At 36.8% G+C, this 23,442-nt stretch overlaps 1 protein-coding gene across 1 annotated transcript in view; it reads left to right on the top strand.

Moving 5' to 3' along the window:
• Positions 1-23,442, top strand: part of LOC102807364 (uncharacterized) — a 101,223-nt gene that overhangs the window by 29,143 nt on the left and 48,638 nt on the right. The window contains exon 11 of the mRNA XM_085494339.1: positions 10,668-10,883. Coding sequence (XP_085350465.1) covers positions 10,668-10,883 — 216 coding nt within the window. The remainder of the gene's footprint in view (positions 1-10,667; positions 10,884-23,442) is intronic.

The following is a 23,442-nucleotide window of genomic DNA, read 5'->3' as shown; positions in this document are numbered from 1 at the left end:
ACGATCAACAACAAACACGGCAGCAAAAAATTATTGCATTTTGTCATCATTTTGTTTGGATATTTCATGTCGACAAGGTAAATAAAACATCTCTCATTTAATAAAACTCGTTCATCTGTCTTTGTTTACCGGACAATGTGAATTTGCTCTTCAATTGTGAGACAGTCCAGTGAAGAGCTCAAATGCCAGCGAGAATCAATATTATTTTGCCAATAAAAAATAAGCTTGTTTTTTATTCATTTGACACTTTGATTAAAAGCGTTTTTAATTTGTTGTTAGAATATTGATGACATCTTTCCAGTCGCCACATTTTCGCATTCAGATAATATTCATTGTGTCTTATTCGTAACTTCACAGCCCAAAGTTGCGATGGACTCCTCCTTCCAACCTGAAAGACTACATACTCGGTATTCTGAACATAACATGAGACTACTTTTCTATTAGCAATTCGTAAGCAGCTATTGTCTGGTGAAAACTTGGGTGGTCGTTATCGGAAGTTTAAGTGTTTAATAGGTTTACAATAGGGTGGTCGCTGGTCACGTTAAACAGGTGGTCATTATATACAATGCCTTTAACAAAGGTGGTCGTTAGCACAAGTTTGACTGGTTAATTAGATTTGTTCATGTACTTCAGAAAATGGACAATGACAAATATTATTGTTAATATCGCAGCTAGGACATTTGACAACCACATTTGACACAACAGTGTTCATCATTTTTATGCATAGAACTGCTTCTAATTTAGTCTAAAGTATTTTTAAATAATTTTATATAGATGTAATAATTCACCTGTAGCCCTTTCCTTTGTAATAACATAAAGTTATTTGCCTTTCTTATTGTACTTAGTCATTAAAGACACTTTATTTTAGACCCAACATTAACATTTACATAAACAACATAAACATAATTGTTGGCTTGTCCGTAATTAATTGAAGGTAAAGTCATGGTAGTGACAAAATATCATCCAGCAACATTGTCACTGAACGCAACACCTCACCTGATTGCTATCAAACTTGTATGTATTTTTATCTGTAGGTATAATAGCTCTGTATAGACTTCAGACTTGATCTTTTTAGCCTTTGCAGACTAAGTCTGACGAAGGCTTCTAGATTTGCTTTCGTTCATCTGTCTTTTACCTCTCTTAACTTTGATATGCTCTGTCCAATGTTTTTCAAAGTTGGTGCATATGTAATTCTCAATGCCATACTTATGCACGCCAAGTATTTTTTTGATTCGCCAAAGTTTCACTGTGTTTTTCTGTGATTTTCAACATTATACTAGTAAAAATGCCGAAATGCCGATTTCTCACAAGAGCTGGCATAACGTATTGCGCATGTGCCAGTCTAACCGCTGAGGAAATTGCCGTTGTTTTCATCTGAAGTTATTGTATTCCGGGAGTGTATCTTTCATTGCACAAGGCTTATATAGATTAAATGCTATCTCGTCAGTTTCAAAGGTAAGAAAATGTGCTTATGGTATTTATTGTGAACGTTGATTTATCTTTTTGTGTCCTGACTTTGGTAAGAAACAAGCGATCGCACAGTGCTGGTCACACTTTGCCAGAAAAAACAGTCCTGCTATTATTGTTAGAACTGGTTATGAAATGTGTAAATCGAAAGTTTATCTCGTCATTTAAGAAGCTTGAGAATTACGTTTGGCATATAAAATACTGGAATAATAAAAACGTAAAAGTTTAGAACATGCTATCTCGGGATTTGCACGATTGTTATTTCCTGTGTTCATTGGCACTTGCTAGCAGATTGAAAGGAAGTGTGAAACCTGTTTTCGTGACGATAAATTAGACTAGAATTATCGAGAAAACAAGTCAAGTTCAGCCAACCGTGATTGCCTGAAAGCAATGATGAAATTGAGAAGTACTGTAATTCAATATCAATGAATCTATCATCACTTTTAAATTACCTTTGAGGTAAATATGACACTTGAGTGCCGGTTATCATATTAAGAGAGCAGTGAAACATTATTAGGGAGGGAGATAAATTCACGTAATCCTCAATTTTAATGATGTTGACTTAGGCCAGACTTTTATTATCCCTTGTTTTGCGAACCCGCCGAATGAACAGGAGCCGAAAATGAAATAAAAATAAAATTTTATTTCAGCGTAATTTCTCACGCCCGCCGACTTGTAAGCGCAACAAATTGCTAACAAATATTATTTTTAATCTTTATTTTTTTACCGCCCGCCGCATAACAAATTGAAGTTGCATTTTCGTGGGAGTATCATGATCATAGTACTAAAGTCTCGCGCAGATGAGAAATAAGGTTATACATGGAATAAAATTTTATTTCATTTCTTCTCTTCGATCAATGATCTCACTTACATTTCCTCGAGAATCACACAAATCTAATGGAAAAAAAGAATTAATTTTTTTCCCCGCTCTCAAAAAAATTGCCTTATAAAAACTCGCGAAACAAGGAATAAAAAAGTCTGGCCTTAATAGTCATAATTGTTTTTTCAAAACTCCAGATATAATTTTATGTAATTGTAAACAGTTAACAATATTAACTAATATATTTTTGGCAATATATCCCATTTTAATTATCTAAATTTGTTTAACTGTATACAGTAAATCTTTATTTTAAAAATACAACTAAAATATGTTAATTAGTTCATCCTTGACTTTGGTAGAACATGTTTAAAATAGTACAGTACAATAGTACAATTTCTTTCTGGCGGGTATAAATATATGAAGTAATATAAATTATTTTTTCGTACTAAAAAAACTCAAATATCTTTTTAATTAAATCTTAACAGCCAATGTGTTTTTTTTGCAATTGCAGAGTCGGAATTTTTTTCTCGGAAAGCAAAGCCACTGGAACTGCATGTATTAAAAAAACATACCAGTACTATTCGCTGCGTGTCTGACAATTGTCTAAAGTTTCACCGGTCCTCTTTTTTTCACTTTGAGAAGTGCTGTCAACCAAAGCATAAATATGTGTTTCTCTGTACATACAATTTCACACGATTTGTTAATATTAATGTATGATAATAAAAACTTGATACTATTTTTCTGGATTGTTGTACTTTATTTGTATCATTGTCATATGAGAAGTACTCTTGTCCTTATTAGAGATATTGGAACTAATCCAGGGCCACAAACTAGTTTATCCAACACTGACTCTTCTACATATTTGCAGATCTGATTTGTATACTTCCTTGTCATTTTACCTGTTGTTGGTTTGTCGCTATCTGGTTTTCTTGCTGAGAATAATGCTGACCTGGATGGAGAGTGCTATAAACTTGAAATTGCCATCGAAATCACGTTTGCCAATTTATGTCCATGCAACTTTTAAATGACAACTAGCGAAGGCAGTGTCATTCATGACTTGTTTACTTTCACTAGTGTGCCATTAACCCTTGTGTGATCAAGTTGATGTAAAAGTACATAGGGTAAATTTGCCAGTCTCATCAACTCATTTAGTTTTCTTACCTGTGATTGGTTGTTCATTTCACAGAAGAAAATGGAAGTTTGGACGTCAGATTCTCTTAATAACTGAAGACGCCATGTCAATGCTCTGGCTTTCAAAACTATCTGTGTAATGATGGCTTGTGTGTCATGCGTGTCTTTAGTGATAACATTTCTTTTGTTGTGAAGTTTATGTTAATTTGGAATCCAATGACAATGACAACGTTGCGGATCTAAAGTGTTGGCTGAGTAAAAACTCATCTGCTGTCACGCTTATGTTGCATTCATCGCCAGATTCATAGCATTTATTCTACAACTGCTCATGACATGTATTATGACTGCTCGATTGCTACAGCAAGTCAACTATGAAGAGAGTGGTTCGGGAAGAAAACCCCTGCATATTTCATACTGTCGGTTTCTCTAGTTCAATCTGAAGACCAAATATAGTAGTTGGATTACAGCTCAATTGGGTTGCCTGCCTCCTAGCAATATTATGTGACCTATTTTTGGTTATTCAGGCTCAGAAGACTAAACAAAGCAGCGTACTTCATTACTATGCTGCCTCGACCCTCCTACGTGCTGTTAAGTGCTGAAAGCTTCCCGGGAACAACATATTACATCAGCTGTGAAAGCTGTGCTCCCAGCTATAACTACCTCTCTGATCTGTAGGTCGGTGATTTTGCTTCGGTTTCCACTTGTAAAGCCAACTAAACAACTGAGTAATTGTGATAAGTTATTGCCTCTCTATGTTATAGAGGCGTGTCAGTTTGTTTTGTGAATTAATTCTAAATTAACTGGCCATCATGGCTCATTTCTATGGGTCACATATGCACATCTCATCATTTTTGTGATTGGACAAATTTGTGAAATTTTCAACGATTGGCATCCCCAAAACAGCTTGAATATAAATTGACAATTGCAGTTATTATTCAGCTTTAAAGCACACAGTAGGAGTTTTTGCAGTTAGTGTGTCTGTATGTATATGTTTATCTGTATACTCATGTGTGCAGGGGGGGGGGGTCTAAAAACTAAATCTGCAACGCGATTGTGCTAATTGCCGAATGTCGATTATTGCACTCTACGAAACGGCATATTATGATCGGAAGACCAATTGTCATAGTGTAATCATGTGGGGACGAGATATGCATGCATTTTTTCATGTTGATATAAATTCTCAATATTTTGGATACCACTTTATTCTGAATTTCGAGTCTATTATTCCAGTCATCATTATGTCGCACGTCAAAACTTTTATAAGATAAGATAACTTTATTGACATTATTCTTCTTGTCAAAGATTAACAAGCAAAGTAAAATAGAAAATTAATAGGAAAAGAAGAATTATTAACTAAATCTAAAGTTTTTGTGACCTTACGTGAAGCCTGTAAAGATTTTTCAGGAAGCTACTAGTAATTATTATAACAAGTTTTATTTTCAACATTGGAATCAGCATTCCTGCAAACGAATTTTGTTTTCAATTCGGAAATTGGTCGTGGTGTGAACGGTAAGGTAGCGTACAGACTGAATTTGTGAAGTTTTACCGATTCCTTCAAACCAGTTACAATGGAAAAACATGTTGAACATTTTTTCTACTTTTAATCATGTATGATTCAATTTCGACATTACAATGATCTTTCCTTCAAATGTTTTATTTTTGACATTAGCTATGAGGTGATCAAACTGTTCATGAGTACATGCTGACCCAAATAAACTTAGCAGTCTTCTGACTTATGTTATGTTGGTTATTGTTTTTGACTGTTTATAAACTTGCGAGATGACACATCTCATAGAACAATAGCTGTGGAACTTATAGACAAAGGTAAAGGTGTGGAAATCAAGCATGGCGGTAATGATTTTGAGCGTAGCGGTGGTAGCCTCTCAAAGCGGCACTGCCACGCTGTTTGTATCCTGGGGAGAACACTAGATTTAAAATTTCACCTGATCACAAAAAATACTCAGCATTTAAGGTAATATGCATTTTTGTATTGCCAAGTAAAATATGTTCTGAAACAAACACAACTGCATTGCTTAGTAGCAAATGATCACAGTAGCCAGGGTTACTAGTAACTTTGAAAAGTACTTTGCATTCCACTCTCTTTGAAGCTGCTGCCTATGCTAATGAGCATAGTCGTCAGGACAAAGCCTTACAACTTCAAGATGGTGTTAACGTTACACCATAATTAGGCAGTCAACACCAACGTGCATGTTACACTATTTCACTTTTCTAGCCAGCGAAGTGATGTGACATGTGTTTGGTCTCACAATTTGTCTTCCATGTGCTTGCCAATCACTGAACAGTGTGGCATGTCGCCGGTACATAGTGTTTACACACTTAATTGTTTACTGTAGTTTGCAAGGAACTTTAAGCATTTTTACTTTTCTCAAGTATCATTCAACAGATTTTAATGAAACAAGATGGGTACATAGATTAGTTTCAGATGACCTCAATAATATGCATAACTGTAATATCATAAGTACTGTTGCAGATAGAAACATGTAATTGGTGCTATTGTCTGAAAAGATTACCAAATTATCAAGTCATCATATATGGTCATTATTTCATTAAATTGTTAACCAATTGTTACTGGGAACTACCCTGAACATTGCTTGTAGTTATATTTTTAAATGGTGTATTTGCTAATTGAAGCTAATGTGCTAACTGTAAATATATAGTAAATATAGTATTCCTTGATTGTATTTCATGCCTCCAATAATTTTAGCCACACGGGAGTTCTTGCTAAGCTTTCTTTGATTTACTTTTAACCTGGTAGTTTACCAGGTTAAACCTACCAGAAAATCCGTGAAAATAATAAATTTCATTTATTACTCGTTAGGCTTAATTACAGATTACAACCCCAAAAGGAACTTCTAAAGAATATACCTGGGTCCAAAAGAAACATCCTAGTAGCATTCTCTAGAAAAAAGGCCTCGCCTAAGGGGTTACCCACAGGGTGATCACACACGAAAGGCCTGCCAATTCCAATTTCAATTTGTTCTGCTGGCCGATGATTGTGTACTTTTGCACACAAAAAAGATGCAGATTGCAGTTTTTTGACCGAGCCTCTCTTGAAATCTAGTTGTGATTGACTCCGACAATCAACGTCATTACGGTTAGGCTTTCCTTATTAAGGGCCCTATTTTTAGTCCCCGTTCGGACGAAGTCCGAAAACGGGGACTTATAATTCGGTCTCCGTGCGTCCGTCCGCCCGTGCGTTCGTCCGCCCGTGCTTTGTCAGTTTTCATTCAAATTTAGTACATAGATCATACATGTTAGGATACATGTCCCCGACCGTCCGTGAGTTCTTGAGTCTGTCGGTCCGACCGTCCGTCTGTCCGTGCGTCAGTCTGTCCAACGTCATATTTCAGAATCCTTTGGACCGAATCCGTTCATTCTATGCATGTGCCTAGTACTTTATGTGGGACATATGCACATGCAGTGGTTTAGCGATTCAATTCAAAATGGCCGACTGGCAGCCATCTTGTTTTTTGAAAATGTTGTATTTTGGACATGCTTTGTCAGTTTTCATTCAAACTTGGTACATAGATTATACATGTTAGGATACATGTCCATGATGATTTATTTCACAATTGGATAAAAAAATGGCCGACTGACAGCCATCTTGTTTTTTGAAAATGTCGTATTTTGGACCTGCTTTGTCAGTTTTCATTCAAATTTAGTACATAGATCATACATGTTAGGATACATGTCCCCGACCATCCGTGAGTTCCTGAGTCTGTCGGTCCGACCGTCCGTCTGTCCGTGTGTCAGTCTGTCCAACGTCATATTTCAGAATCCTGTGGACTGATTCCGTTCATTTTTTGCATGTGCCTAGTACCTTATGTGGGACATATGCACATGGACGTGCTCTGTCAGTTTTCATTCAAATTTGGCACATACATGTACTTTATACATGTTAGGATGCATGTCCATGACAATCTGTTTCAAAATCTGGTCAAGGATGGCCGATTGACAGCCATCTGACTTTTTCGCCTTACTACTATATTTCAACAATTTATGTACCATTTTCATTCGTATTTGGCACATACATCACACATATCAGTGTGTTTCATAATCAGATCGAAGATGGCCGAATAACAGCTGTTTTTATTTTGGCCATACTACTCTGACACGAAAACGTGTTTTGATGTAAATAAACAATCTGTTGTATACGCCACTTGGAACTCAAGTTTCAAGGACACGCTCGCGACAACCCCTCCGCTTCAATATGACGAGCACAAAAAGAATTTAACGGGGACTGTGTCATTTTCAATGACTTGTTTCATCTGTTTTTTGTTGACTCAACAGCTCACTATCACTTTTCATGTCTTTTCTTCGATTGAATCATGCTTTAATCATTAAAAAGACTAAGATCAGGATTTTTCCTCGACGGAATTTGCGATCTGTGGCATTCACGTTCGTGGCAGCGCTTTGAGGTGGGGTTGTAGCTGAAGAGAGTTGCTATATGCGACATACAGTCCATACTGCCCTCTTGGCAAGGAGCGGTTTCAGTTGAGCGAGAGGCAATACTGAGTCAGTGCGCCTACCCTACTCTAGCAGGAGACGATCAAGTTTGATCTCCTGCGGAGAGGGCCTTGGGTGCATGGCCGACTCGTTGGTAACTGGCTAGCTGATGCGGTGGTCGTTATTGGTGGTTGCTCAGGATCAACATTTTCATTGAAGCAATCATTTTTGTTGGCTAGGGCTGTTTGCCCGTTTTCGGCCAACAGTTCAAACCAAAACCGCAGGATGGCTCAGGCAAGTCCCATGATTTTTGAACAGCCAGCGAGGATCTAAAGCTTTCGTGGTCTCCTTCTAAGGAGCAGAAGAAGACCGTGATTGAAGAATGTGGCCCTGGTGGTTGGACGTTCTGGCATTTTCGGGTCCAGGGAGCCACAAAGTCTAGTTTAAGGCTTCACCATCTGCCTGGGCATGGATAGTGGTACGACTCCGGGTTTTCCCCTCCAGAGTTTTTGGACTCAACCTCCTCGTCTTTGACCTAAATAAGTAAATATGACCCCGCATCACTGAGTTGCAGATTTGTTTCGTCCCATCTTGTCATCAACGTCTTCGATTTCTTTCTTTTCATCGTCATTGTATTAGTAAAATGGTTATTGGGGATGTGTGTAATTTGAGATGGATTCATTTTATCTGATGAGTGACTTAGATGGCTATGCTTGGTGTTATTCAGCAAAGAAGTTACTTGCAGATACCATTTGATTCTAATTGCTTTATCAACCAAATAGGCTTCATTTAACAGTGAGTTTGTAGAATTCTTGATTCGGTTAAATTATTTAATACTCTGTTTTTAGCTCCGCTGTCGACTTTGTCGAGCGGAGCTTATCATATAAGTGATTGTCCGTTGTCGTCGTCCGTCGTCCGTGTCAATGTTTTATTTTTTCGACTTCTTCTTGAAAACTACAAGCCTGAATGATTTGATACTTGGTGTATATGTACCTTGGGTAGACCTCTCTTAGATTTGTTCATTTCATGTTGATATCTTCAATTCTCTAATTTTGGTGAACATTTTTGTCATTTTTGGTAAAAAGGGATATTTTCGACTTCTTGTTAAAAACCGCAAGTGCAATTGTTTTGATATTACATATATAGGTACTACATGTGGACCTCTCTCAGATTTGTTGATTTTGTAATGATATCTTCAATTCTCTAATTTTGGTGAATATTTTTGTCATTTTTGGTAAAAAGTGATATTTTCGACTTCTTGTTAAAAAACGCAAGTCCAATTGCTTTGATACTACATATATAGGTACTACAAGTGGACCTCTCTCAGATTTGTTGATTTTGTAATGATATCTTTAATTCTCTAATTTTGGTGAATATTTTTGTCATTTTTGGTAAAAAGTGATATTTTCGACTTCTTGGTAAAAACTGCAAGTCCGATTGCTTTAATATTACATATATAGGTACTACATGTGGACCTCTCTCAGATTTGTTCATTTTGTGATGATATCTTCAATTCTCTAATTTTGGTGAATATTTTTGTAATTTTTGGTAAAAAGTGATATTTTCGACTTCTTGTTAAAAAACGCAAGTCCAATTGCTTTGATACTACATATATAGGTACTACATGTGGACCTCTCTCAGATTTGTTGATTTTGTAATGATATCTTTAATTCTCTAATTTTGGTGAATATTTTTGTCATTTTTGGTAAAAAGTGATATTTTCGACTTCTTGGTAAAAACTGCAAGTCCGATTGCTTTAATATTACATATATAGGTACTACATGTGGACCTCTCTCAGATTTGTTCATTTTGTGATGATATCTTCAATTCTCTAATTTTGGTGAATATTTTTGTCATTTTTGGTAAAAAGTGATATTTTCGACTTCTTGTTAAAAACTGCAAGTCCGATTGCTTTGATATTATATATATAGGTACTACATGTGGACCTCTCTCAGATTTGTTCATTTTGTGATGATATCTTCAATTCTCTAATTTTGGTGAATATTTTTGTCATTTTTGGTAAAAAGTGATATTTTCGATTTCTTGTTGAAAACTGCAAGTCCAATTGCTTTGATACTACATATATAGGTACTACATGTGAACCTCTCTCAGATTTGTTCATTTCGTGATGATATCTTCAATTCTCTAATTTTGGTGAATATTTTTGTCATTTTTGGTAGAAAGTGATATTTTCGACTTCTTGTTGAAAACTGTAAGTCCGATTGCTTTGATACTATACATATTGTTCATTTTCGAATGATGTCTTCAGTTCTTTAATTGAAATGTGCATTGCTAACAGCGGAGCTATCTCAGCCGATAGGCTGCTTGTTGGCGAATAATTTCGGTAAAAATGCTATTTTTCACTTGTATCAGGTGTCATATGGAATCCATGCATAAATTTGCATAAAAAAGTGGAAGACAACCATTTGATTTCCTTCTCTGTATTTAGTAAGTGTAATACCTAGTTCAGTATTGCTCCATTAGTAGTGAAGTGAAATTTGTAAAAGACATGTCTGTCTATCAAGTCATGATTCAGCATATGTGCATCTACTAGTCTAATTAAGCACATATGGAGTATATATTTTCCAGGATCTCTATATGGTGATAATAATAATCTTTATTGTTATCGTATCATCGATGGGACTTTGATTATAAATACAATTTAGGTATAACAATGAAAAAATAAAATGAAACTACAAGAGTAAACAGTTACATCTGTGACTTTACTAATACAAAGTCATTTTTATTTTTTAAATTTATTTTGTTTTTAACATATTTAAAGGAAACAGCAATACAAACAATCACTGAAGAACTGAAGCGCACACAGAAGACATGTGATGATCGGATAACAGTACTGATTAAAGCTAAGGGGATTCAAGATGAGGAAGTACAAGCCCTTTATCAACAAATTTCAATCCAACAAGATACAATCAAACAGAAGGATAATCATCTTAAGGACTTGGAAGAAAAAATACAGCAACTATTACTGGAGGAAAAGGTAAACAATGCAACAATGTAAAACAAGGCTGCAGGGCAGGTCAAATATTTAGCCTAAACACCCATTAATATTCAATGTTTTTATCTCCTTGTGTGTGGGTTCTTAACCAGTTTAAAATTACACAATTGGAGCCAAAATTACTATCAGACAGGTTACAGTTGAAGACTGTGGCCACATGTGATTCCTGGTCAATCAGAATTGTATGGTTGCGAGAGAATCTGCTTCCCAGGGTAAGAAGCGCATGGCCATGGCATGAGGGTGTTGTGCCCCTGCTCCCTGATCCCTGATCCCTAATAACCCACAGTCTTTTGCACATTACGCCGGAGTACATTGTTTGTTCTCACAGCCCAATCATGGTATCAAATCATAGCATTCACAGAATCCAGACTGTAAAATGTTGTTACTTGCTTAGTATTTGAACCAAATCGTAGCATTGGCAGAATACTGACTGTAAAATGTTGTTACTTGCTTTGAATTTGAACTCTCCAGACTGTAAATTATAGTATTATGTATTTTAGCATTTTGTATCATTAACGCACATATTGTAGTTGCATCCTCCACTGTTTTCTACTGCCCTCAGTGTCAGTTCTGATAGTTGCTGCTTCCACATCTTCTATTTCCCATAACTTACATCCAACCTACATCTTCTGCCGTTCACTCTCATATTAATATGCTAACGCTAATATTTATTAGTTAGTACTTATTTCTTGATTTTTCAGTCTTGTTTTATATTGAGTTTTTCATTCTCTCTGTACTTTATTATAACTTTTTCTGCAGTGGCAGTCAGGCACTACTAACAATCTAATTAGTGGGGCTTGGGGTGAGACTGGTCCAAACTATTCAGATAGTACTTCACAGTTTTCAGCTATGTTAGGACTGTTATATATGGTCCACCCCAGCACCTTTTTTTTCCAAATAAATACTTTTTTCCTTTATCTGTAGTTTACTTTCTAATTAACACATAAATATGTTTTTGGTGGAAAAGTCCCATTGTTAGTATTGCCGATTGTACACTGACAAAATTCACAGGCGAAGTCGTGCTTGGAAAAACAAACATGCATTACAAATGAAGAAGCAGTGGTGATAAACAAAATTTACCAAACTTATAACGATTGCTCCAACTCTTGGTGTTGAATCAGAAAGTCAAATGCACGAGCTGAATTAGCATAATTTGTAACGATCAACAACAAACACGGCAGCAAAAAATTATTGCATTTTGTCATCATTTTGTTTGGATATTTCATGTCGACAAGGTAAATAAAACATCTCTCATTTAATAAAACTCGTTCATCTGTCTTTGTTTACCGGACAATGTGAATTTGCTCTTCAATTGTGAGACAGTCCAGTGAAGAGCTCAAATGCCAGCGAGAATCAATATTATTTTGCCAATAAAAAATAAGCTTGTTTTTTATTCATTTGACACTTTGATTAAAAGCGTTTTTAATTTGTTGTTAGAATATTGATGACATCTTTCCAGTCGCCACATTTCCGCATTCAGATAATATTCATTGTGTCTTATTCGTAACTTCACAGCCCAAAGTTGCGATGGACTCCTCCTTCCAACCTGAAAGACTACATACTCGGTATTCTGAACATAACATGAGACTACTTTTCTATTAGCAATTCGTAAGCAGCTATTGTCTGGTGAAAACTTGGGTGGTCGTTATCGGAAGTTTAAGTGTTTAATAGGCTTACAATAGGGTGGTCGCTGGTCACGTTAAACAGGTGGTCATTATATACAATGTCTTTAACAAAGGTGGTCGTTAGCACAAGTTTGACTGGTTAATTAGATTTGTTCATGTACTTCAGAAAATGGACAATGACAAATATTATTGTTAATATCGCAGCTAGGACATTTGACAACCACATTTTACACAACAGTGTTCATCATTTTTATGCATAGAACTGCTTCTAATTTAGTCTAAAGTATTTTTAAATAATTTTATATAGATGTAATAATTCACCTTTGTAATAACATAAAGTTATTTGCCTTTCTTATTGTACTTAGTCATTAAAGACACTTTATTTTAGACCCAACATTAATATTTACATAAACAACATAAACATAATTGTTGGCTTGTCCATAATTAATTGAAGGTAAAGTCATGGTAGTGGCAAAATATCATCCAGCAACATTGTTACTGAACGCAACACCTCAGCTGATTGCTATCAAACTTATATGTATTTTTTATCTGTAGGTATAATAGGCCTGTATAGACTTCAGACTTGATCTTTTTAGCCTTTGCAGACTAAGTCTGACGAAGGCTTCTAGATTTGCTTTCGTTCATCTGTCTTTTACCTCTCTTAACTTTGATATGCTCTGTCCAATGTTTTTCAAAGTTGGTGCATATGTAATTCTCAATGCCATACTTATGCACGCCAAGTATTTTTTTGATTCGCCAAAGTTTCACTGTGTTTTTCTGTAATTTTCAACATTATACTAGTAAAAATGCCGATTTCTCACAAGAGCTGGCATAACGTATTGCGCATGTGCCAGTCTAACCGCTGAGGAAATTGCCGTTGTTTTCATCTGAAGTTATTGTATTCCGGGAGTGTATCTTTCATTGCACAAGGCTTATATAGATTAAATGCTATCTCGTCAGTTTCAAAGGTAAGAAAATGTGCTTATGGTATTTATTGTGAACGTTGATTTATCTTTTTGTGTCCTGACTTTGGTAAGAAACAAGCGATCGCACAGTGCTGGTCACACTTTGCCAGAAAAACAGTCCTGCTATTATTGTTAGAACTGGTTATGAAATGTGTAAATCGAAAGTTTATCTCGTCATTTAAGAAGCTTGAGAATTACGTTTGGCATAATAAAAACGTAAAAGTTTAGAACATGCTATCTCGGGATTTGCACGATTGTTATTTCCTGTGTTCATTGGCACTTGCTAGCAGATTGAAAGGAAGTGTGAAACCTGTTTTCGTGACGATATATTAGACTAGAATTATCGAGAAAACAAGTCAAGTTCAGCCAACCGTGATTGCCTGAAAGCAATGATGAAATTGAGAAGTACTGTAATTCAATATCATCGAATCTATCATCACTTTTAAATTACCTTTGAGGTAAATATGACACTTGAGTGCCGGTTATCATATAAAGAGAGCAGTGAAACATTATTAGGGAGGGAGATAAATTCACGTAATCCTCAATTTTAATGATGTTGACTTAGGCCAGACTTTTATTATCCCTTCTTTTGCGAACCCGCCGAATGAACTGGAGCCGAAAATGAAATAAAAATAAAATTTTATTTCAGCGTAATTTCTCACGCCCGCCGACTTATAAGCGCAACAAATTGCTAACAAATATTATTTTTAATCTTTATTTTTTTACCGCCCGCCGCATAACAAATTGAAGTTGCATTTTCGTGGAAGTATCATGATCATAGTACTAAAGTCTCGCGCAGATGAGAAATAAGGTTATACATGGAATAAAATTTTATTTCATTTCTTCTCTTCGATCAATGATCTCACTTACATTTCCTCGAAAATCACACAAATCTAATGGAAAAAAAAGAATTATTTTTTTTTCCCCGCTCTCCTCAAAAAAATTGCCTTATAAAAACTCGCGAAACAGGGAATAAAAAAGTCTGGCCTTAATAGTCATAATTGTTTTTTCAAAACTCCAGATATAATTTTATGTAATTGTAAACAGTTAACAATATTAACTAATATATTTTTGGCAATATATCCCATTTTAATTATCTAAATTTGTTTAACTGTATACAGTAAATCTTTATTTTAAAAATACAACTAAAATATGTTAATTTGTTCATCCTTGACTTTGGTAGAACATGTTTAAAATAGTACAGTACAATTTCTTTCTGGCGGGTATAAATATATGAAGTAATATAAATTATTTTTTCGTACTAAAAAAAAACTCAAATATCTTTTTAATTAAATCTTAACAGCCAATGTGTTTTTTTTGCAATTGCAGAGTCGGAATTTTTTCTCGGAAAGCAAAGCCACTGGAACTGCATGTATTAAAAAAACATACCAGTACTATTCGCTGCGTGTCTGACAATTGTCTAAAGTTTCACCGGTCCTCTTTTTTTTCACTTTGAGAAGTGCAGTCAACCAAAGCATAAATATGTGTTTCTCTGTACATCAAATTTCACACGATTTGTTAATATTAATGTATGATAATAAAAACTTGATACTATTTTTCTGGATTGTTGTACTTTATTTGTATCATTGTCATATGAGAAGTACTCTTGTCCTTATTAGAGATATTGGAACTAATCCAGGGCCACAAACTAGTTTATCCAACACTGACTCTTCTACATATTTGCAGATCTGATTTGTATACTTCCTTGTCATTTTACCTGTTGTTGGTTTGTCGCTATCTGGTTTTCTTGCTGAGAATAATGCTGACCTGGATGGAGAGTGCTATAAACTTGAAATTGCCATCGAATCACGTTTGCCAATTTATGTCCATGCAACTTTTAAATGACAACTAGCGAAGGCAGTGTCATTCATGACTTGTTTACTTTTACTAGTGTGCCATTAACCCTTGTGTGATCAAGTTGATGTAAAAGTACATAAGGGTAAATTTGCCAGTCTCATCAACTCATTTAGTTTTCTTACCTGTGATTGGTTGTTCATTTCACAGAAGAAAATGGAAGTTTGGACGTCAGATTCTCTTAATAACTGAAGACGCCATGTCAATGCTCTGGCTTTCAAAACTATCTGTGTAATGATGGCTTGTGTGTCATGCGTGTCTTTAGTGATAACATTTCTTTTGTTGTGAAGTTTATGTTAATTTGGAATCCAATGACAATGACAACGTTGCGGATCTAAAGTGTTGGCTGAGTAAAAACTCATCTGCTGTCACGCTTATGTTGCATTCATCGCCAGATTCATAGCATTTATTCTACAACTGCTCATGACATGTATTATGACTGCTCGATTGCTACAGCAAGTCAACTATGAAGAGAGTGGTTCGGGAAGAAAACCCCTGCATATTTCATACTGTCGGTTTCTCTAGTTCAATCTGAAGACCAAATATAGTAGTTGGATTACAGCTCAATTGGGTTGCCTGCCTCCTAGCAATATTATGTGACCTATTTTTGGTTATTCAGGCTCAGAAGACTAAACAAAGCAGCGTACTTCATTACTATGCTGCCTCGACCCTCCTACGTGCTGTTAAGTGCTGAAAGCTTCCCGGGAACAACATATTACATCAGCTGTGAAAGCTGTGCTCCCAGCTATAACTACCTCTCTGATCTGTAGGTCGGTGATTTTGCTTCGGTTTCCACTTGTAAAGCCAACTAAACAACTGAGTAACTGTGATAAGTTATTGCCTCTCTATGTTATAGAGGCGTGTCAGTTTGTTTTGTGAATTAATTCTAAATTAACTGGCCATCATGGCTCATTTCTATGGGTCACATATGCACATCTCATCATTTTTGTGATTGGACAAATTTGTGAAATTTTCAACGATTGGCATCCCCAAAACAGCTTGAATATAAATTGACAATTGCAGTTATTATTCAGCTTTAAAGCACACAGTAGGAGTTTTTGCAGTTAGTGTGTCTGTATGTATATGTTTATCTGTATACTCATGTGTGCGGGGGGGTCTAAAAACTAAATCTGCAACGCGATTGTGCTAATTGCCGAATGTCGATTATTGCACTCTACGAAACGGCATATTATGATCGGAAGACCAATTGTCATAGTGTAATCATGACGAGATATGCATGCATTTTTTCATGTTGATATAAATTCTCAATATTTTGGATACCACTTTATTCTGAATTTCGAGTCTGTTATTCCAGTCATCATTATGTCGCACGTCAAAACTTTTATAAGATAAGATTTTTCAGGAAGCTACTAGTAATTATTATAACAAGTTTTATTTTCAACATTGGAATCAGCATTCCTGCAAACGAATTTTGCTTTCAATTCGGAAATTAGTCGTGGTGTGAACGGTAAGGTAGCGTACAGACTGAATTTGTGAAGTTTTACCGATTCCTTCAAACCAGTTACAATGGAAAAACATGTTGAACATTTTTTTTCTACTTTTAATCATTTATGATTCAATTTCGACATTACAATGATTTTTCCTTCAAATGTTTTATTTTTGACATTAGCTATGAGGTGATCAAACTGTTCATGAGTACATGCTGACCCAAATAAACTTAGCAGTCTTCTGACTTATGTTATGTTGGTTATTGTTTTTGACTGTTTATAAACTTGCGAGATGACACGTCTCATAGAACAATAGCTGTGGAACTTATAGACAAAGGTAAAGGTGTGGAAATCAAGCATAGCGGTAATGATTTTGAGCATAGCGGTGGTAGCCTCTCAAAGCGGCACTGCCACGCTGTTTGTATCCTGGGGAGAACACTAGATTTAAAATTTCACCTGATCACAAAAAATACTCAGCATTTAAGGTAATATGCATTTTTTTATTGCCAAGTAAAGTATGTTCTGAAACAAACACAACTGCATTGCTTAGTAGCAGATGATCACAGTAGCCAGGGTTACTAGTAACTTTGAAAAGTACTTTGCATTTCACTCTCTTTGAAGCTGCTGCCTATGCTAATGAGCATAGTCGTCAGGACAAAGCCTTACAACTTCAAGATGGTGTTAACGTTACACCATAATTAGGCAGTCAACACCAACGTGCATGTTACACTATTTCACTTTTCTAGCCAGCGAAGTGATGTGACATGTGTTTGGTCTCACAATTTGTCTTCCATGTGCTTGCCAATCACTGAACAGTGTGGCATGTCGCCGGTACATAGTGTTTACACACTTAATTGTTTACTGTAGTTTGCAAGGAACTTTAAGCATTTTTACTTTTCTCAAGTATCATTCAACAGATTTTAATGAAACAAGATGGGTACATAGATTAGTTTCAGATGACCTCAATAATATGCATAACTGTAATATCATAAGTACTGTTGCAGATAGAAACATGTAATTGGTGCTATTGTCTGAAAAGATTACCAAATTATCAAGTCATCATATATGGTCATTATTTCATTAAATTGTTAACCAATTGTTACTGGGAACTACCCTGAACATTGCTTGTAGTTATATTTTTAAATGGTGTATTTGCTAATTGAAGCTAATGTGCTAACTGTAAATATATAGTAAATATAGTATTCCTTGATTGTATTTCATGCCTCCAATAATTTTAGCCACACGGGAGTTCTTGCTAAGCTTTCTTTGATTTACTTTTAACCTGGTAGTTTACCAGGTTAAACCTACCAGAAAATCCGTGAAAATAATAAATTTCATTTATTACTCGTTAGGCTTAATTACAGATTACAGCCCCAAAAGGAACTTCTAAAGAATATACCTGGGTCCAAAAGAAACATCCTAGTAGCATTCTCTAGAAAAAAGGCCTCGCCTAAGGGGTTACCCACAGGGTGATCACACACGAAAGGCCTGCCAATTCCAATTTCAATTTGTTCTGCTGGCCGATGATTGTGTACTTTTGCACACAAAAAAGATGCAGATTGCAGTTTTTTGACCGAGCCTCTCTTGAAATCTAGTTGTGATTGACTCCGACAATCAACGTCATTACGGTTAGGCTTTCCTTATTAAGGGCCCTATTTTTAGTCCCCGTTCGGACGAAGTCCGAAAACTGCGACTTATAATTCGGTCTCCGTGCGTCCGTCCGCCCGTGCGTCCGTCCGCCTGTGCTTTGTCAGTTTTCATTCAAATTTAGTACATAGATCATACATGTTAGGATACATGTCCCCGACCGTCCGTGAGTTCTTGAGTCTGTCGGTCCGACCGTCCGTCTGTCCGTGCGTCAGTCTGTCCAACGTCATATTTCAGAATCCTTTGGACCGAATCCGTTCATTCTATGCATGTGCCTAGTACTTTATGTGGGACATATGCACATGCAGTGGTTTAGCGATTCAATTCAAAATGGCCGACTGGCAGCCATCTTGTTTTTTGAAAATGTTGTATTTTGGACATGCTTTGTCAGTTTTCATTCAAACTTGGTACATAGATTATACATGTTAGGATACATGTCCATGATGATTTATTTCACAATTGGATAAAAAAATGGCCGACTGACAGCCATCTTGTTTTTTGAAAATGTCGTATTTTGAACCTGCTTTGTCAGTTTTCATTCAAATTTAGTACATAGATCATACATGTTAGGATACATGTCCCCGACCGTCCGTGAGTTCCTGAGTCTGTCGGTCCGACCGTCCGTCTGTCCGTGCGTCAGTCTGTCCAACGTCATATTTCAGAATCCTGTGGACTGATTCCGTTGATTTTTTGCATGTGCCTAGTACCTTATGTGGGACATATGCACATGGACGTGCTCTGTCAGTTTTCATTCAAATTTGGCACATACATGTACTTTATACATGTTAGGATGCATGTCCATGACAATTTGTTTCAAAATCTGGTCAAGGATGGCCGATTGACAGCCATCTGACTTTTTCGCCTTACTACTATATTTCAACAATTTATGTACCATTTTCATTCGTATTTAGCACATACATCATACATATCAGTGTGTTTCATAATCAGATCAAAGATGGCCGAATAACAGCTGTTTTTATTTTGGCCATACTACTCTGACACGAAACACGTGTTTTGATGTAAATAAACAATCTGTTGTATACGCCACTTGGAACTCAAGTTTCAAGGACGCACTCGCGACAACCCCTCCGCTTCAATATGACGAGCACAAAAAGAATTTAACGGGGACTGTGTCATTTTCAATGACTTGTTTCATCTGTTTTTTGTTGACTCAACAGCTCACTATCACTTTTCATGTCTTTTCTTCGATTGAATCATGCTTTAATCATTAAAAAGACTAAGATCAGGATTTTTCCTCGGCGGAATTTGCGATCTGTGGCATTCACGTTCGTGGCAGCGCTTTGAGGTGGGGTTGTAGCTGAAGAGAGTTGCTATATGCGACATACAGTCCATACTGCCCTCTTGGCAAGGAGCGGTTTCAGTTGAGCGAGAGGCAATACTGAGTCAGTACGCCTACCCTACTCTAGCAGGAGACGATCAAGTTTGATCTCCTGCGGAGAGGGCCTTGGGTGCATGGCCGACTCGTTGGTAACTGGCTAGCTGATGCGGTGATCGTTATTGGTGGTTGCTCAGGATCAACATATTCATTGAAGCAATCATTTTTGTTGGCTAGGGCTGTTTGCCTGTTTTCGGCCAACAGTTCAAACCAAAACCGCAGGATGGCTCAGGCAAGTCCCATGATTTTTGAACAGCCAGCGAGGATCTAAAGCACTTGTGGTCTCCTTCTAAGGAGCAGAAGAAGACCGTGATTGAAGAATGTGGCCCTGGTGGTTGGACGTTCTGGCATTTTCGGGTCCAGGGAGCCACAAAGTCTAGTTTAAGGCTTCACCATCTGCCTGGGCATGGATAGTGGTACGACTCCGGGTTTTCCCCTCCAGAGTTTTTGGACTCAACCTCCTCGTCTTTGACCTAAATAAGTAAATATGACCCCGCATCACTGAGTTGCAGATTTGTTTCGTCCCATCATGTCATCAACGTCTTCGATTTCTTTCTTTTCATCGTCATTGTATTAGTGAGATGGTTATTGGGGATGTGTGTAATTTGAGATGGATTCATTTTATCTGATGAGTGACTTAGATGGCTTTGCTTGGTGTTATTCAGCAAAGAAGTTACTTGCAGATACCATTTGATTCTAATTGCTTTATCAACCAAATAGGCTTCATTTAACAGTGAGTTTGTAGAATTCTTGATTCGGTTAAATTATTTAATACTCTGTTTTTAGCTCCGCTGTCGACTTTGTCGAGCGGAGCTTATCATATAAGTGATTGTCCGTCGTCGTCGTCCGTCGTCCGTGTCAATGTTTTACTTTTTCGACTTCTTCTTGAAAACTACAAGCCTGAATGATTTGATACTTGGTGTATATGTACCTTGGGTAGACCTCTCTTAGATTTGTTCATGTTGATATCTTCAATTCTCTAATTTTGGTGAACATTTTTGTCATTTTTGGTAAAAAGGGATATTTTCGACTTCTTGTTAAAAACCGCAAGTGCAATTGTTTTGATATTACATATATAGGTACTACATGTGGACCTCTCTCAGATTTGTTGATTTTGTAATGATATCTTTAATTCTCTAATTTTGGTGAATATTTTTGTCATTTTTGGTAAAAAGTGATATTTTCGACTTCTTGTTAAAAACCGCAAGTCCAATCGCTTCGATACTACATATATAGGTACTACATGTGGACCTCTCTCAGATTTGTTCATTTCGTGATGATATCTTCAATTCTCTAATTTTGGTGAATATTTTTGTCATTTTTGGTAAAAAGTGATATTTTCGACTTCTTGTTAAAAACCGCAAGTCCAATTGCTTTGATACTACATATATAGGTACTACAAGTGGACTTCTCTCAGATTTGTTCATTTTGTAATGATATCTTTAATTCTCTAATTTTGGTGAATATTTTTGTCATTTTGGGTAAAAAGTGATATTTTCGAATTCTTGTTGAAAACTGTAAGTCCGATTGCTTTGATACTACATATATAGGTACTACATGTGGACCTCTCAGATTTGTTCATTTTGTGATGATATCTTCAATTCTCTAATTAATTTATTTTGGTGAATATTTTTGTAATTTTCGGTAAAAAGTGATATTTTCGACTTCTTGTTAAAAACCGTAAGTCCGATTGCTTTGATACTATTCATATTGTTCATTTTCTAATGATGTCTTCAGTTCTTTAATTGAAATGTGCATTGCTAACAGCGGAGCTATCTCAGCCGATAGGCTGCTTGTTTATAAATACATCAAGGGGGTATCTTCCCAGCTCACTATAAATTACCATTATGGGTGTATTTTGAGAGACGCTTAACAGAAATCTACAAAAGCTCATATGCCACTTAAATAGTCATGCCATGCCATTCCACTAAATGACTTTTTCATGGAAAATCCCTTGAATACGAACATCTCATTGCACAAGGAACATAGAACACTTTTCCTGGGATACTTGAAACCAAAATCGCCATCCAACTTCAAGGCTACAGCTGATTAGCTCCTGAATAATGAAACCCAATTAGGCATTGTTGTCTAAAGGAGCAAAAGTAGAAGTAGTTGGTAAGGTAATTTAAGTAGTTCAATGCTGTTCACATACCATGTAAATAAATTATGTTGGGTAGGTTGTATGGTCTGAAAGTTTACTGTACACTGTATTTGTGTCATTAATGCTTCAATAAATGACACAAGACGCAAGGTTTTGGCATAAGTGGAAGGGGGAGCGAATTGCAGACACAGGCGTCGCAGCGCACAGCTCCATGATGCGACTCGCCTGTGAATTGCATCATGACGCTGAGCGCGTGGTTCCTGGTTGCAACCTTCCACCAGCAGAAACTGTACAGGCGGGCGTCATGGCTGGCGTCCCCCTGGCGGGAGCCTGCAGATACACTCACAACCCCAGGAGGATGAACAGCGTGGGTACCCGTGTAAAGTCTGCTTGGTCTGTGGTGGAAACCCCCTTACCTGTTTATTGCTAAGGTTGTTCATGAGCAGATAAACATGAGTTACACTTGAGTGAGATCGGTAGTGGTATAGAAAGTTGTTATATAGAGACTTTTGCATGAATGGGTGGGTGGGAGGTCTGCTGAGACGATGTGTATCGTACGGTGCGGTAAAACGAACTGATGCTTGAAGAGGATGCGAGCACAGATAAGCAAATGAACAGTCTGGCGTTAACTAACGTAAATCCGACTGAAGGACGAAATGTGAGCAAATATTGCATGAAGTACAATGTGCATGGGAGGTGTCAAAATATGAAAGGGGGATGCCAGCTTGGTCAATGCATGTCATAATTGAGCATTAACACAGATTATAAATTATATTCATAATCATACTATTAATGCTTCAATAAATGACACAAGACACAAGGTTTTGTGATAAGTGGAAAGGGGAGCGAATTACAGACGCAGGCGTCGCAGCGATCAGCTCCATGATGCGACTCGCCTGTGAATTGCATCATGACGCTGAGTGCGTGGTACCTGGTTGCAACCTTCCACCAGCAGAGACTGTACAGGTGGGTGTCATGGCTGGCGTCCCCCTAGCGGGAGCCTGCAGATAGACTCACAATCCCAAGAGGATGGACAGCGTGGGTACCCGTGAAAAGTCTGCTTGGTCTGTGGTGGAAACCCCAAATTTAAAGGCAGGATGATGTGTTGCGGGAGATGGGCTTTACACGAAGAGTAAAACAAACTGAAAATTTACCAAAAAAAAAAACAAATTGAAAAACTTGCACAGCAACATAACGAACATACTGTAAATAAGAAAAAGAAACATGCTAAAGAAACCGATAAAATTACAAAGTCTATCGCGATAAGATAAAACAAAGCATGGTTAGACCGATAAAACATTAAACTAAATACACTGCAAATACACATGGCGAAAACGAAATGAAATCTCAAAACAAATGATGAAGATACAGTTAAAAGAAGAGCAGTCAGCAATGGACAAGTGACCCGGACCTGTTCAGATAATGCTGGGGGGGTGCTAATGTAAGTCTGGTAGGCGTCGCTGCACCACCTGCCCAGTGCCTTGATCAACCAGTCTGGGAGATTT

The sequence above is a fragment of the Saccoglossus kowalevskii genome, chromosome 20 (genome assembly GCF_978046115.1).
Source record: "Saccoglossus kowalevskii chromosome 20, keSacKowa6.1, whole genome shotgun sequence".
Classification (NCBI taxonomy): domain Eukaryota; kingdom Metazoa; phylum Hemichordata; class Enteropneusta; family Harrimaniidae; genus Saccoglossus; species Saccoglossus kowalevskii.
This window is presented reverse-complemented; position numbering and strand designations above follow the sequence as displayed.